This window comes from Tribolium castaneum, chromosome 3, assembly GCF_031307605.1.
Source record: "Tribolium castaneum strain GA2 chromosome 3, icTriCast1.1, whole genome shotgun sequence".
NCBI lineage: Eukaryota > Metazoa > Arthropoda > Insecta > Coleoptera > Tenebrionidae > Tribolium > Tribolium castaneum.
In genome coordinates this window covers 11,654,384-11,669,606 of record NC_087396.1, presented here as the reverse complement: position 1 = coordinate 11,669,606, position 15,223 = coordinate 11,654,384, and the positions used below count along the sequence as shown (strand labels likewise).

Below are 15,223 nucleotides of genomic sequence, written 5' to 3'. Positions count from 1 at the left end.
GGAAGTAATTTTTTCTGATATTGTCGTAATTGGGATTTTTTTGTCCGCGTCCGCTCTTCAGAAAGTCCGTTGTAGAAAGTTTTTTTACATTTTATTTTTTAATGCTTTTCTAACGTCAGTTGTAAAGAGATGTCCGTTATTCAGACGTGTCTATTAAGGGAGATTTCACTGTGCTTTACTTTGAAAATAATTTTAAAAAATTATGACATCATCATTATTATTATTACTATTATTATTATTATTATTATTATTATTATTATTATTATTATTTGTTGGTAACATTTTAAGTTTTCTTTTTTTGATATCTGAATCCGAATTCCCATAGCAACGTGTTTTAAATTAAACTGTTTTAACAAAAAAAAACTATGCGAAAACGCTTAAAGTTCTCGCATACGTTCGTTGCATAACGACAGTCCTCGAACAGTAAACATGTGTTTTCGCACTCATATTATAATAACTATATTACAATTAAAGTCTTTTAATTTATTTAAATCCTGTATAAATTTCAGGACCCAATGAACAAAACAAAAAAAAACTTAAAACCCTCCCTGATGACTGATGAGTGATGAAAATACACTGTCTGTGGTTTAACACTCGTTCGTACTTTAGATCTCTTTTAAGCAATTATGAATTTTATGTACGTTGTTAAACTACGAACGAGCTTTTAACATTACGTTTTTTAAAAATAATCGTAGAGCAATAAATAAGTGTATAAATATAAATATCTAATTGGATAAAAATGTTTCAATAATTCTCTTTTTCTTTTTTTTTCCTAAAGAAGTTGTTAAGAAAGTATCATTCAATAATGCGTAATAAGAATAAGAGTCTGTTTAATTCAGAATTAATTTTACGTTTAGTGGAAAATGTAAATTTTAGGATAAACGATAACGCCGAATTTTGTAATTGTAAATTTTTATTCTTCTTCGTAGCGCAAGAGTGCTTCCATTGAAGGGATTATACAATCAAGTACTTGAGAAATTACTCTTAACCTTGATACAATTCCAGTAAATTTCAATCTGAATTGGTAATCCAATTACCGGCAATTACAGTCAGTGGAGATTGATTTTAATTCAAGTGAACTCTTTAGTCAAATGATTGATTTGGTTGACAGGATTTTTTTTAATTCTTGGTAAAAATATTTTGTATATTTTCAGGTATTTTGAAAAACTCATTACCGCGGTGTTTCCATTCCGTAAAATTAGCTAGAGCTGCGCCTAATTAATAAATTGTCTAATTAGTGGTATGCATTTCGTCAACTCGTTTGTTTTCTATAAAAAACAATGTGTATTAGTGGTTTTCGTCTTGGTTGTGGCTAGCAAGCATCATTTCCTTTTTGCAACACCTGACCTTAACACACTTCATGTCATAGCCGATGCAATCTTGAGATCTTCGTAATGATCCTCGCTGAAAGTTTATAAGCGAACGCGATGCGTTCGCGTTAACGCAATGTTACGCATCGCGTCGCGTATAAATTAAGCGATTTTTTTCGGCGACGCGATATTCCTGGCGGAAGCAGTCGTCACATTGTGCAAGACTTTTGTTACAGTTATCTATCATATTGAGAAAGAGGTTATTGAAAAATAATAATTCTTCGCCACGGACCACCGTTAAAGTGATTTGCACGAATAACTCGAAGAGGCAGATGTTTGTTATTGTTGCGTTATACGTGCGAAGCGTCCTTTATAAACGTTTCGTAATTTCGCGTTATTGAGGGATAAATGCCTTTTGTGGCGCTTTTCAGTAATGGCCAATCTCGCCTTTCAGCGCCGACAATGCGGATGCAGCCGCTCGTCTCGTTTTTGCGCCACTTTGCGCATTTTTGCCAAATACTTGCACTTTTGAAATGTGATGCCACCTGGAAATGACATCTTCATTGTTACGTAATCGGAAGTCGGCAGACCGATCGATCAATCGATGGGAAGTTCACGGTTTACGCTCCGAGATTTTGTCGCATTTTGGCATTCATACTATGTGAACACCCGTTATGGCAACGTGTTTGGAGTCTTTGGACGCGTAATAAGACAAAATCAAACCTCGAGGGATGATTGAATAATCACAAAGCCAGAACATGTGTTGGAGGAATAAAGTGTGGGCCATTCAATACGTCCATACAGTTACCATAAACGTGCAGAAACAAGAAAATCCTCGCGGTGAATAACTAACTGTCTTGTCCACACGTAATTTGCATGTTCAAATAGTTTACCGGATTTTTAATTTCCTGCCACAATGAGACTACAGTTCACTTTTATTATCATTGTGACAAGACGCATTTTATGAAGAAGGACGAAATTATTTAATTAAGCCACAAAAGCCGGCTTAACTGTAAACCCGGTAATCACATAACGCCACTTTCACATTTAATGAGATTTTTGAGTTACCGAGGGCCAAAAATTTTACGGCTTCGATTGGATTCAGGAAAATTAACAGCACTGTAACATGATTGACAGCTTCCATCGTTATTGCTTTTTATGCTCAAGTCTTGTTAGAAAGTACAAAAAACGAATTTGATTGTGCTTTCGCAGTTGTTGACGGAACATGTGTTTAAAATGACGACATAATTTGCTCACCGCACTTGGAAATAAATCAGATTATTATCCAAACGTAAGGCTAATCCAAACGTGGTTTGGATTGTTATTGTGGCAGTCACACACCGTAGTACTTCCTCATTATTTAAAAATTAGTGAGCTTACAAGAAACTCTATTTTTTCATTCGAGAATACCAACTCACTAACGGTATTGTAAGATGTGTGTTTATTTTAGATTCAAGTCTCATTATTATTTTTTTGTGTGTGAAACAGATTATATTTTTTGAAGGGGACTACAGTTTTACCTAAATTAACGAAAACACTTAATCAACAAAAATATGAATGTTAATGTTAACATATTTTTTAAAATGTTAAACCTGTATTTTTTTGAGCGCCTAAAATAAAAACTGGCGTTTTTTGGCGTTGGGACTGGAGTGTTCATAAAAAATAACTGTTTGATATTGTTGGCGTAAATAACAAACTTGCGATTTTTCAATCTTAAAAGCTCGTTAACGAATTTTATTGACAGGTTATTTAACGTTGTATAGGGGGGCCTAATACGTTTTCACTGAATAAAAAATAACGTTAAAGTTCCGTCATTCTTTCCGTGTGAATAACAAGTTAAACAGGCATTTAAGCAAAATTCGTTACTCTCTTTAAACGAAACTGAAATCGGGCATAATGGACGCTTTTGAACCTGTCTATTCAGATTCGTTTATAACAGTACGGATCAAACGATGAAAAGGGAAACCTAAAAGCATTCAAAATGAGCGAATGCGGCAATAAATAATGTTTAATGCACAATAATGTTTCGCTTTTTGTGCGAATTCCTGTGGAAGCAATGTTAGAAATAGTTCACTTCAACTTTGAACAAAATCGGTCTTGGCCGAGGTCTCAGGCAATCACGAAAATTTAACACAAATAAGGATAACTGTGCAGTGGATACCAACAAAACCCTTGTCAGAATTAATAACGTTTGTTCGGGCGCGAAAAATCTTACGGTTCCAATTTGCTTAAAAACATTTCGCGCTGTCAAGAGTTTGCCGTTGGAATTTCTCCATTAAAATTGGCTACCAATTGCAAGTTCGGGTTGGGGAATTTAATCGGAGCCGGATAAATGACAGGCTCTCAACAGACGATGAAAATCTTTCAATTATAAGGGATCAGACCGGGCGTCTTCAGGAAGTTTAAAGCATAAAATCAATGTTTTAATGGGACAAAGTGCCAATTTCGTGGATGTTTGCAGTTCTGGTTGAATTCATTTCACCGTTAGAGCGAGATGTATCCCGGAATCGCATGCGGAACGAGCCTGTTATTAGTCTGATGGCGATCCTGTAAAAATTCAACGGTCATTCTGATTAGAACTGTTCGTGTCCAGACGTTGGCGGAAGAGCAAATGTGCACAAGTACCGTAAATAGGTCACAAAACCGTAGCGTTACTCGACCAAAGGGCCCCGCAACCAGCCCACTCGAAGCACTATAAAAAAAATACGAAACTTTTCTGGCTGATGGTTTTGGCAGTGTTTTGATTTTCGCTCATTAGGCAAGCTTTTCTGGGCGGAACACAACAAAGCGATTGGTTCCATCCTCGTAAAACAAAGGTGAGGGTTCGATTGCCTCGAGGGAAGGTCGCCTTCGTCATATCTTGCCGAATTTTTCTCCTTGATAAATGAAGCGGAGCATCTTTAATTTCGAGACCACATCCTGCCATTACGATGCTGCATGAGCAATCATTCAAGTGCAAAGTGACTAAGTAAAGGTATCAGGGCGTTGGATGGTGAAGGATAGCATTCAATTAAACGGTGCTTGGGGGATAAAACGTGATGGACCTCCACGCACGTGAACTTTCCCATTTCTCCAGTTGACTGAACAAAAATCTGATATTGCGAGCGCAATAAATTATTAATAATTAGAAATTTGGATTTTTTGCTCAAAAGCCATTTCTTCCAGTCGTTTATCTTTTTGACAATATCCGTGTGAAATATTTTAGAAAATCCTTCACTCGAGTGAGATTCTGTTAGGTCGTGAATGTGGTTCCGTATCGTTTAAATTAGTGCTTCTTCTATCGCGATTCTTGGAAATTATTGCAGGTCTCTTCATTTCATTTATTTTCTCAACTATTGTGGAAAAAAAAGATTCTCCCCGGCGGGGAATCGAACCCCGGTCTCCCGCGTGACAGGCGGGGATACTGACCACTATACTACCGAGGACTTGGAAATTGTCCTGCTTTGTCCTTAAGACGGTCCTTAAAAAATGCAGACAGTGCAAATATTGACGGTCACGCTTGTTAGCGATTTCTCTCCAGAAATGATTAAATTCTTTATTGGATTTTATAATCCTCCTTTTTCTAACATGATCCAAAGTGATGAGAAATCGCAAAAGGACCAGCCATTCGTAACAGCCTGACAAAGACCAAAATGCAGTCAACCATGTCTGCTTCTACATTTCACACTTCTAATATATTCTTATGTCAACATCGCTCGATTGCAGTGTCGCCCGAATGTAATTTTATACCGAACTATCGAAGTCAAATATTTAAACAGCTGGACGGGAAATACAAATCTGTAACCCTGGCTAAATTAAAAAAATGAAGCCGCATCGTTAGAACTCTTAGTCGTTTAGGCTGATTAATGGCACCGTGAGCAGAATTATGGTTATGAGTCCGGTATTACTGTCCACATTAATGCAGGAAGTAGCAGACTGGTTGCGTCCTCATCAGTTATATCTCGGCTTGTCACTTTATAGCACCACAAACCGATTAATTCCCGAGCGAAATACTCAGTTCCAGTAGTCAGGAGTCAATTAATCCAATGAGAAGTGGAGTGGATGACCCAAGGCAAACTCGTGACGCTTTTTCCGCCCCATTGTTGCACCTAGTTGGACCTTCAATTTCTCCTTTGTCAGATAAACATGAATGACACGCCTAGTCTTACATCGGCTTCTTTAATTGCACACACTGTAGATGTGCCCCGATTAGTTTCGCACTTGAAAAATGCACCGCGTGGGTTGTTTCTAATGGCAGACTGTCTTTGTAAAAATTTTGAAAAAGTGGAGCTGCGGCTCCGCCAGAGCCGGACTTGGGTGATTTTAGTTACAGTAACTCGGACATTATTCAAGTTGAACTGGGCGACACACAAGGACTATCATTACGTGTAACTGACGAATATTTAGTTAAAATCTCGGATTAGTGTTTTTTGGATAAAATTCGAGTACGGTCCTGGGCCCATTCCGCCTCGGCAAGCGCGGCAATAGTCCGTTTAACAATATGGAGCAATTTTTGTAACATATCTGGCATTTATGAGGCGTATCTCTAATTGCCATCGGTGGCAAGCCCTCGACGGCAATTTTTCATCTTAAAAAATTGCACGTGCCGCCCTAATGGCTATCACTGCCGTATTTTATGGGAACTGGACCTATTTAGCGTTTTCATGCCAAAAAACAGAAAACGTGTGCGGTTATAAAACGGTATCACACTATGGTTTGACTAGCCATTATAAAGTTATTTAAATCCAAAAAAATCGATTTATTACGTCAATAAGTAACTGTTTTAGATGCAACCGATGCAAATGCGTATTGTGTCTCAAGCTTGAAGCTCACGAACGATAATGCTTTCATCGATTTTTTCGCCGTGAAAGCGACATAATGAAATCCCATAAAGCAAATTGCATGATAAAAGCCGTATAGCTTGAGGACAAATCGCTTTAGAATGATGGCAATTTGTTCACAGCTTTGTAAACACAACCAGAGTTACCGTAACAACAGTGATTACAGCTTTTTATTAAATCACTTTGCTTATTTCTAAACATTAAAGCTCGATTATAGTCGTTTAATTAAGTATAATGATGTTAAATCGCCAGGGATAAGACAATATTTTACACATTTTTAGTGAACAACCATACATGATACCTTCATCAAGATTTATGTGCGAGATGATTGATTTTATCAAAAATTATGACAAATACTTTTGACGTTTATTGCCTGTAATCACTATGTAACCGCAGATTAATGCCGAACACAAGAAAAACGAAAAAAAGTAAGTACCCCTGGTGGGACTCGAACCCACAATCCCCGGCTTAGGAGGCCGATGCCTTATCCATTAGGCCACAGGGGCTACGACAAAGCGACAGCTTCAAACTGTACTTAATCAATAACGATTTTAACAACCCAAAAATAAAAAAAATCGAATTTTTAACTGTTTGACCATGTGTAAAAAGTGGTACTTTTAACGGGATGTTCTGACACCACAAGTAAATTCACTCGTAGTAATTTTAATTAAAGAAAAATGCAGTTCTGGTTTTTCATTTATTTTGAAAAAAATTTCACTAAAGAAAAATTTAGAGACAAAAAGGCAGACACAGGAACAAATTCCGTACCAGTAATGATTTTTCTATATGTGAAGACGAAACGTGTGAAAGCAGAAGGCATAAAAAGACCACTGTCGAAATTTAAACGCAATGTGTAACACGTACAGGTTTGCTTAACATTTTCGAGTTTTAGCAAGAAAGTGACGAAAATGCAAAATAATCATGAATGAGAAAGAAAGCAATTAAATAAAGGTGTCTAATTGCACCACATGTGACGAAGGAATTGAAAAAAAAATGCCAATTTTGAAATCACAAAGGGTTAAAAACAATTCAGTATGAGCTCATTTCATACAAACTGCAAAAAATTTATAGCCAGTGAAGGTACTATTACGAAATATACCTACCTGTTTGTGTCCTTCGCCGAAAACCGTTTTCCAAAAAATAAACATCCTTTTTCACTAACTCTTTCATCCAAATTTTGAACTTAGGAAGAAAGAGCATTAAATTTTGAATCAAAAGTTTAGAAATCATTAAAAATTAGTCTTTCAAACGACAGATTTAATTAATTTGCCCTTAGTTTTACAGCGACCTTTGAATGCATCCTTTATTACATTTTTAACAAGAAACATTTCGGAAATCAATGTTTTCAAGGCATCATCAATACCATTGTTTATAAATTCGTAGATACATAATTAAGAACAATAGTGAAGATTCTTAACGCCTTTTAAACAAAACTGCGACGTAGATAGATGGATGCTTCAATGTCTTGTAGAAAAGGACCATGTCATTAGTCACATTTAGTTATTTAATCAAAATTTTAGTTTACGAAAACAGCGAAAAGAATTTTAAGAGTAAATCAATATTTACATATTACATTACATATACATATACTATTTCGTCATAAATCATGCGTCCAAATTGCCTGGACAGTCCAGGTGCCTAACCACCAAAAAAAGTCAAAATTTCTATAATAATTCGGGTTCGATACGCAAGGAAGAAGAGGATCAGTTAGTACAAAAACTTTATAGATAAATAAAGCTAGTGACAGAATTAGAATATTAGAATATTAGAATAATTAGAAGTCGCCATATTTTTCTTGCGCGTAAGCAGTGCAGACTGTTAAAATAAAACATACCGAATTAAAACATAGTTTATTTTATTTTCGACGTATCACAACAATTATAATTAAACATAATTTGACTACTCGCGGATTAATAATTTTCGACAATAAAGACATTAAACCTTCCAGCGAGTAATTATTCATGTAATACTGTTTAAAAATAGAAGTACTTCGTCCGAATTCGCGTTCCAGTTTTAGAACGGCTGAGTGCCCAGACAAAACGAAGCCCCAAACCCACCATGAACCGCCCCAAAAACATTTATTTACAAAGTTGTGTTATAATATCCGCCCATAAGGCATCCTTCTCGAAGGAGACTGTCCCATACATGGGCTCTCATGCAGAAGTAGCTTACTGCCGTAGGCCGATCCGCTTGTGCTGCTCGAAAACAGACTTCTCGGATAGAACGGACTTTCGTCGCCGTTTTTGCGACTTCTGAGCAGAGCACAAGCTGCGACGACAACAGCACACAGGAATATGACACCTAAGATACAAAACGTGATGGCGACTTTGTCTGGAGAGACGCAGAACGTCCGATCGCCTGGAAGGCTAGAAAAAGGGGATGTTGTGGGTTCTGAAAAATAACATGTCTTAGTTCAGGAGGCACGTTGAGGTGGAAAGTGAAGATAAGAAAAAAACTACAAAGGATGCCGAAAGAAAAATACGTTGTGCAAGCCTCTGATGGAAAGTGGTTTGTGTGAAGTAAAGCTCATTTGCGCAACATCCATGAATAAGTAGATCCCGCCTTATGCCAGCGGATCGAATTGGGTGTAAAATCTCCATTTTAATTTAATTTGAGGCGCATCTTCATTCCCAGCAGTTATGAAGTTATTCTTGTTCGCACACTATTGCTGTGAATCTTCATTAATCAAAATCTTTGTGCTTTTTGCTCCATCGGCCGTCGCTCGGAGCCATCAGAAAATTTTGCGCTCCAGTGCCCGCACCGCCAGACCACCGCGACTTGAAAAATAAACATACTGTGCATAATAATGACGGTATATTAGATGTTTACGGGGTGCCATTTGTAACAGGCGTCAGAAAGTACAAGGATAGATGGGCCTTATTGTGCGAAATGTCGCTTGATATCAAGAAAAAATTAAAAAACCTTGAGTTATATTTCATCATACGCCCCAACACTTTATATCGGCTCTATTTGATAATAAATCGCGGTAGGCGTACGCTACAATTATCTGCTGTATCCACTAATTACTTTTGTGATGAAACGGACTCGGCATAAAATACAGATTGGCCTGTAAATTGGCCATTACTGCAAGTAAACCGGGGAGATAAATCAAAAGTGCGATTTTTCGCTTGCGTTTAATAACCGGCTTTTAAATTTCTGCGCGGTATTTATTGTATATGAGGCATTTTTTAACGATGCGACTCTTAAATAAATAAAAACGGAGATAACTGATGACAGTCTGAATGGTAAATATTGAATCCCGGAGTAATAACTCACTTTGTGTGTTTTATTTGCGTTATCGGTGAAATTGTTAAATTACACGTTTAGTCTCCGCTGTTTGATTTATTGTTGCTCAAAACCAGATCCCTGTCGGTGTGAATGCGGCTTTAGCTCTCTATCGAACAAATCGGACTGCCACAAAAGCAAATTTAATCAACAAATTGGCACCCCGCTGATAATAAACTAAAACAAACGATGCATCATACTATTGCTCTTCATAAATAATACTAGGCCCAGACGGACTTATAAATCGTAAAATTGTTGCTTTCCCACGGCGGCTGAGACGGCAAAAGGCAGATTAAATTCGCCGTGGTATTCAAATCGGCAATCAGGACCTCAAAGGGGCGCCTTTTAATTAGCCAGCTACCAGAATCGATTTCTGTTTGCTTCGACAAATTGCTTTTTAATTTCATTTTAATTCCGATCATCAATCAAAAAACCAATAGTCGCTACAAAGAAGAGGAAGTGTGCCAGGAGAGAAAAAGAAAAGAGCGAGCGTGCATAACAATATATTTATATACAACCTTATATACAGAGCAAAAGAAACAGATATGTACATCAATCACAGTTCCCAAAAACTCACCGCTGAGCTGCAACCTCTCGCTCTTCCTCAAGTCATCAATAGCCGGTGCTAGCACCTCCACACTATTGAAGACTTTCAGCCGGTCTAAAACCTCGCCATCAGTTGAATTCTTGTCGGAGCAATCGACCTGAAACCAATTCGTTCAATGAAACGCCAAGAACCGACTCAAAGCAACCTCCGGACAAGTCCCACGGCACAATTCCAGATAACACGACAAATGGAGTCGGTCTCTGTCCGGAAACTTGAACGCTGCGAACCTCGAGACCGCTTCTTGGTGTTTCATGACTGAGATGACTTGCACTGGACCCATTCGAAAAACTGGGAACAGGAGCTCATCCGTGGGACACCCATAATCGTCTAGCAGTTTTTGCGAGGAGTCACCGAGACCATCATGGGCGGAACACTCAACCACCTTCCAGCCGATTCCCTCAGGAAGCGTCGACTTGATGGTCAAAACTGCCGCTTCGCCGACTTTCAAAGTACCACCATTTGCTTCGTCTCCTTCCGGAGTGATTTCCATCCAAGCACGGGCAACGCTAAAAGTTTCGCGAATCTCGTCTTCTAGATCCTGGTCTTTCTTCATGCGACCACTTCGCTGGTTTTTGCCTCTTCGTTCGAGCAAATCGTTCTTGAGGACGTCAACCACGGGTTGGCTTTCGATGAGGAACGCGTCGTCTTTGACCACACACTCGAGGTGCTTTTCCTGGTCGGCTATTTGGCGCAAATGGCGGTCTTGTTGGGCCACCAGGACCACACTGTAGACCAGTTCTTTCTCCCCTTTTTCGTTCGCTCGGGAACTCAGTCTAATCCCACAACCGGCAGTTGGGAGGTTTATTGTGACAGAGTTTGATAAAGTTCCTGTTAAAATTGGAGGTAGGTTTGGACCGAATCTGTTGGCTACTTACCGAGAGCATTGCATTCGTGCGAAAAATCTTTGGCAAAAACAAGTCCTTTGAACGGGTGCTGGAGGGTAACAGTGGCGTTGAAACTTCGCACATCGCAGGTTAAATTAGCGGCGGTGATTTTGTTAACTGAAATGGGTATTGGGTACCTCAGACTTGGAGGAAACGCTGAGCTGGTGGAAGAAATCGAAAAGAGGCAGTAGATAGCACATAACCGGAGCGGTGTCATCATTCAACTGATCTGGAAGAAAACGCGATAGTCATCTTTCAGAATTTCTTTGAACTGTATTATGATAATTATCGTTTATCATTGTTTAAGATTCACACGTTAATTTCATGTTTAGTAGAAATTAACGTTTTCTCTCCGGTGCAGTGAACGGTTAAAGCTGAACGGGATAATTGGTTTATTTCGTATGCGAAGGCTCCACTGTTACAAAAATTTAGATGGAATTGGAATAACCGTTATGGTGCTGGGTTTCATCCAACGATGCGCTTACATAGTGACCCAGACAAATTGGTTAAAAATCAAATTATGTCCATCCTAGAAGTGGTTGACCTTGCTATAATGACCTCAGTACTGATACAACCAAATAGTTCCTCTCAATAGTACCGCTATCTTCACTCACTGCATATTCTAACGTTACGTTCGCCAAGCGTTTATGTAAGAAACGCAGCATCCGAAACAAGATTTTTGAGAAATTTGCATACAAAAGAATCTCTAGAATTGATAACAAAAAGTGAAAAGAGCTACGCGAGAAGTGACAAATGGTGTGCGATGCGCGCCTCGTAATTGCCGCCGAACAATGAAGAAAGTTGATTTTATTTTCATTTTAATTAAAGAATTTGTTCTGATTAACGAGCGTTAAGGTACACATCGCAGATAAATCGCTTCACCTTTCAGTAGCCACCGAATACTAAAAGCCTAATTAGGAAGAAATCATTGCATTTGCCGTCTCCTGCAGTCGATAATAATTTGCTCATCGTTCATGCGTTACTAATAGCGCTTCGAATCCAAACATTCGAGTTATGGGCAAAGCCCCGATGACAATTACCACTAATAATAATAATATCAATGCGATGTTTTCAAAGTAAATCACTCTTGTTGTATCTCAAGGCAACTACCGAAGACTAAAATCGCGATCTCTGAAGATGCGCATCTACCAAGCGTAAAGTTTGCAAAATCATTAAATAAAAAATGTCAATTTACCTGTGGGTCCAAAAATTCGAAGTTTTCTCACTGGACACTTGTGTATTTAGGAATATCGTGCATTTTCGTTTAGTGTTGCGATTCTTAAACCGTGTTGGGATTAAACTGTGAGCCAGGTGAGCGAACGTACGTAGCGTTACCTGACAAATACAGTTTTTACGGGACTTTGCAGTGGCGTAATGGTACTGTAGCCTGAATCTGCATGGGTCTGTGCGCCCAAGAGCTGCTGCAGAAGCACCGGAAGTGGTTTTCAAACGATTAGCAAAAGGGGGACAGTGCGGATGCACAAAACTCAAAAGTTCATTTTTTTTATAAAACCACAGTACTATTTTTATTTTGAACAAAAAGCAGCGAATTTTGAATAAAAATTGAATACGAACTCCCACAAAATAACCGCGTTTCTGGTGCTAAAGCGGTAAAAAAAAATAAAAAATATTGTAATTTCAACATAGGTAGTTTAGTAATTTTTTGTCAAAAGAACACCATTTTCGACTCAATTCGGAGTATTTTTTTGTTGTTGAGAAAATAATTGCGTTTCCGAATTTTGGCTGAGCAACGTCCATGAAAACATCCCAAAACGCTTGAATTATAGAGAACTAATATATTTTTCACTAATTTAGTGATGTCTTGATTATTTTGTGTTTAAACACTATAGAAAAAGGCCAAAAGACATAATTTTTTACTCAGTTAGGACGCAATAAGTGTGTCTTTGCAAAAAAATAAGAAAGTAGAGAACACTTATTGTAAATTAATAAATTAGTAAATTAAGCTTCAAAAGTCGGCGTAAATGTAAATTCTCGCAGAACCTAAGTTAGGGGGAGGGGGGCAATCAAAGACATATTCGATCTATTCGAAGTCGTTTATTTTATTATTTTTTAATTATTTTTATAAAAACACATCCTTAATATCTAATTAAATATAAAAATAACACAGCACTGTAACAGAATTTGAAATATTTGAGCATTAGGACATATCTATAATAAAATATCTTGTTACGGTGTAATTTCTTCGGCCTCTTCATTTGGTTGTGTGGCAGGTTCTTCAGTTATGGATATGTGATCGTTCTGACGACTGTAATACCTCCCAAAGTACGCCAAAATCAATCCACTTTTTAATGTAATTAAGCACCAAATCATTGGAATTACAGCACTGTCTTCGATTGGCATAATTGCTAAAAAAATCCATAAAAGTATTCATTTTTTATAATTTAAGTATCTTACGCCTTTTTTGCATTATCTCAATAACAGAAAAGTAAACCAACGCCGAGGTACTGATTGCAAAACAATAAATACCAAAGGAACTCATTTGACGCAATTGTTGTGGCGTGTACCAGTCTGGTAATTTGTTTTTAAAGTCCAGGAAATGTATATGGCTTGTAATAATACTAATAAAACCTGAAATAAAACAACAAAGATAGTAAAAAAATGTAAGCAATGTTGGTATGTTAGTTATGTAAAATAACCGAAAATTTGTTATCAACAGCCCGGCTAGCTCAGTCGGTAGAGCATGAGACTCTTAATCTCAGGGTCGTGGGTTCGAGCCCCACGTTGGGCGTACTTTTTTTTTTCTTTTATGCTTCATTACGAAAAAATTTTACCTGTGATAATGGCTAATATGGCAGCTGCATAATTGTTAAGGATGATAAAAGCCCCAAACCCGGACACTCCGACCAACGAGTACACAAACGAAAATGTGAAACGTAATAGAGACATTTTTGTACAAAAATAAGTTCTGATTTTTTTCTTTATCACAGACACACTTTTTAACGTCAAATACTGTCACAAATGTGGAGAAGTGCCGGGAGCAGCAAAATATTTACAAAATGAAGTTGCATGTCGCAGAGTGGCAACACTGGAGGGTTATATGCTTATCTCAACAGAGGAGTAATTGGTGATTTGGCAAATTAAATGAAAATAAGTCAACGTGACTGAGCGGAGAACCAGTTATTAGTTGAGACAACCGCTCTTCTATTATATGAAAATTCATGGCTTGGATTTTTTCTAAAAAAAAATGTTTTTCATAATTGGGGCAATTTTTTTAATTACGGTTCTGCCTTGATCGCTTGATCCTCTTCAGGAACTTTGGTTTTATTACTATTCAGAAAAGCGTTCTCGTTCTGTCATTTTGCTGTCAATTTTCAATTGTAAAAGTCATTCGGTTTATTGTAGAGTTTCAAACAATAAGAATAAAAATGTTTGATGCGGCTGGAAATCCACCCCCGTTCTGGCACAATGGCCCAACTCCTGGTGGTCTGTATAATTTTCCAGGCCCTAAGACGGCCCCTAGTGACTTTAGACAACATTCACAGTAAGTTCAACCTGTCTTTCTTGGCATGACTATCAACATTTATGTGTTTAGGGCTCCGGTCACCACTGCGACTTCAATAGTGGCCATGCAATACAACAAGGGTGTTATAATTGCAGGCGACCTTCTTGGCTCTTATGGGTCTTTGGCAAGATACAGAAATTGTCCAAGAATCATGAAAGTTAACGATAATATTATTTTGGGGGCAGGTGGCGATTATGCCGATTTTCAATACGTCAAGGACATAATCGAGCAAAAAATGTACTTTACGCAGTGTTTTTTTATTTATGACTAAACAATTGTTTACAGCATTGATGAAGATTGTTTGGATGATGGTTTCAAGCTGAAACCAAAATCTCTTTACTGCTGGTTGACCAGAATTATGTACAACCGCAGGAGCAAATTCGACCCTTTCTGGAACAATTTTGTTGTTGGGGGCCTTCAAGACGGGGAGCCCTTCCTTGGAACTGTCGATAAATTAGGAACCGCTTACACAGATAAAATCGTTTGTTCTGGTTACGGAGCATACATAGCTGTGCCCCTTCTGAGAGAAGCGCTAGAAAAAAATCCCACCCCTAGCAAAGCCGAGGCTAGGGCTCTTGTGGAAAAGTGCATGGAAGTTTTGTATTACAGGGACGCCAGGAGTTATCCCAAATATCAAATTGCAACGATCGATGAAGCCGACGGTGCCGTTGTCGAGGACCTCGTCAGCGTGAACCAAAATTGGAGCTTGGCGCATATGATTTATTAATTATTTTTTGTATTTTGTAATTGAAAATAAAGGAATGAAATTTGAGTCTTTTGAAGCGTTGTTGCTA

General features: G+C 38.0%; 2 protein-coding genes and 4 non-coding genes across 6 annotated transcripts; 2 read left to right on the top strand and 4 right to left on the bottom strand.

The window, feature by feature from the left end:
• Positions 1-4,663: 4,663 nt before the first annotated feature.
• TRNAD-GUC (transfer RNA aspartic acid (anticodon GUC)) lies at positions 4,664-4,735 on the bottom strand. Its single transcript has one exon. It is a non-coding gene; the product is annotated as a tRNA-Asp (tRNA).
• A 1,828-nt stretch (positions 4,736-6,563) lies between these two features.
• On the bottom strand, positions 6,564-6,636 carry TRNAR-CCU (transfer RNA arginine (anticodon CCU)). Its single transcript has one exon. It is a non-coding gene; the product is annotated as a tRNA-Arg (tRNA).
• Positions 6,637-7,967: 1,331 nt separating this feature from the next.
• On the bottom strand, positions 7,968-12,278 carry cyr (cypher). Its single transcript, XM_008198209.3, has 5 exons — positions 12,102-12,278; positions 10,898-11,135; positions 10,168-10,850; positions 9,993-10,119; positions 7,968-8,521 (listed from the first exon to the last, which is right to left on the bottom strand). The coding sequence occupies exons 2-5, from the start codon at positions 11,124-11,126 to the stop codon at positions 8,226-8,228; spliced, it is 1,335 nt and encodes a 444-aa protein (XP_008196431.2). The 5' UTR covers positions 11,127-11,135; positions 12,102-12,278; the 3' UTR covers positions 7,968-8,225.
• Positions 12,279-12,941: 663 nt separating this feature from the next.
• LOC103313861 (uncharacterized) lies at positions 12,942-13,967 on the bottom strand. The gene is made up of 3 exons (XR_010333389.1): positions 13,699-13,967; positions 13,322-13,495; positions 12,942-13,272 (listed from the first exon to the last, which is right to left on the bottom strand). It is a non-coding gene; the product is annotated as an uncharacterized LOC103313861 (transcript).
• Positions 13,583-13,655, top strand: TRNAK-CUU (transfer RNA lysine (anticodon CUU)). Its single transcript has one exon. It is a non-coding gene; the product is annotated as a tRNA-Lys (tRNA).
• Positions 13,968-14,201: 234 nt separating the features above from the next.
• Positions 14,202-15,201, top strand: Prosbeta7 (Proteasome beta7 subunit). The gene is made up of 3 exons (XM_969898.5): positions 14,202-14,408; positions 14,460-14,666; positions 14,715-15,201. Exons 1-3 carry the CDS (start codon positions 14,293-14,295, stop codon positions 15,154-15,156), a joined length of 765 nt encoding a protein of 254 aa, XP_974991.1. The 5' UTR covers positions 14,202-14,292; the 3' UTR covers positions 15,157-15,201.
• Positions 15,202-15,223: the final 22 nt, after the last annotated feature.

Excerpts from the sequence above, each read along its gene's own strand:
- cyr (XM_008198209.3), bottom strand. The coding sequence starts at position 11,126 with ATGATGACACCGCTCCGGTTATGTGCTATCTACTGCCTCTTTTCGATT. Across the intron at positions 10,851-10,897 it reads GCACGAATGCAATGCTCTCG|GAACTTTATCAAACTCTGTC; the intron begins GTAAGTAGCCAA and ends CAATTTTAACAG. Across the intron at positions 10,120-10,167 it reads GCCGTGGGACTTGTCCGGAG|GTCGATTGCTCCGACAAGAA; the intron begins GTTGCTTTGAGT and ends AATTGGTTTCAG.
- Prosbeta7 (XM_969898.5), top strand. The coding sequence starts at position 14,293 with ATGTTTGATGCGGCTGGAAATCCACCCCCGTTCTGGCACAATGGCCCA. Across the intron at positions 14,409-14,459 it reads GACTTTAGACAACATTCACA|GGCTCCGGTCACCACTGCGA; the intron begins GTAAGTTCAACC and ends TTATGTGTTTAG. Across the intron at positions 14,667-14,714 it reads GACATAATCGAGCAAAAAAT|CATTGATGAAGATTGTTTGG; the intron begins GTACTTTACGCA and ends AATTGTTTACAG.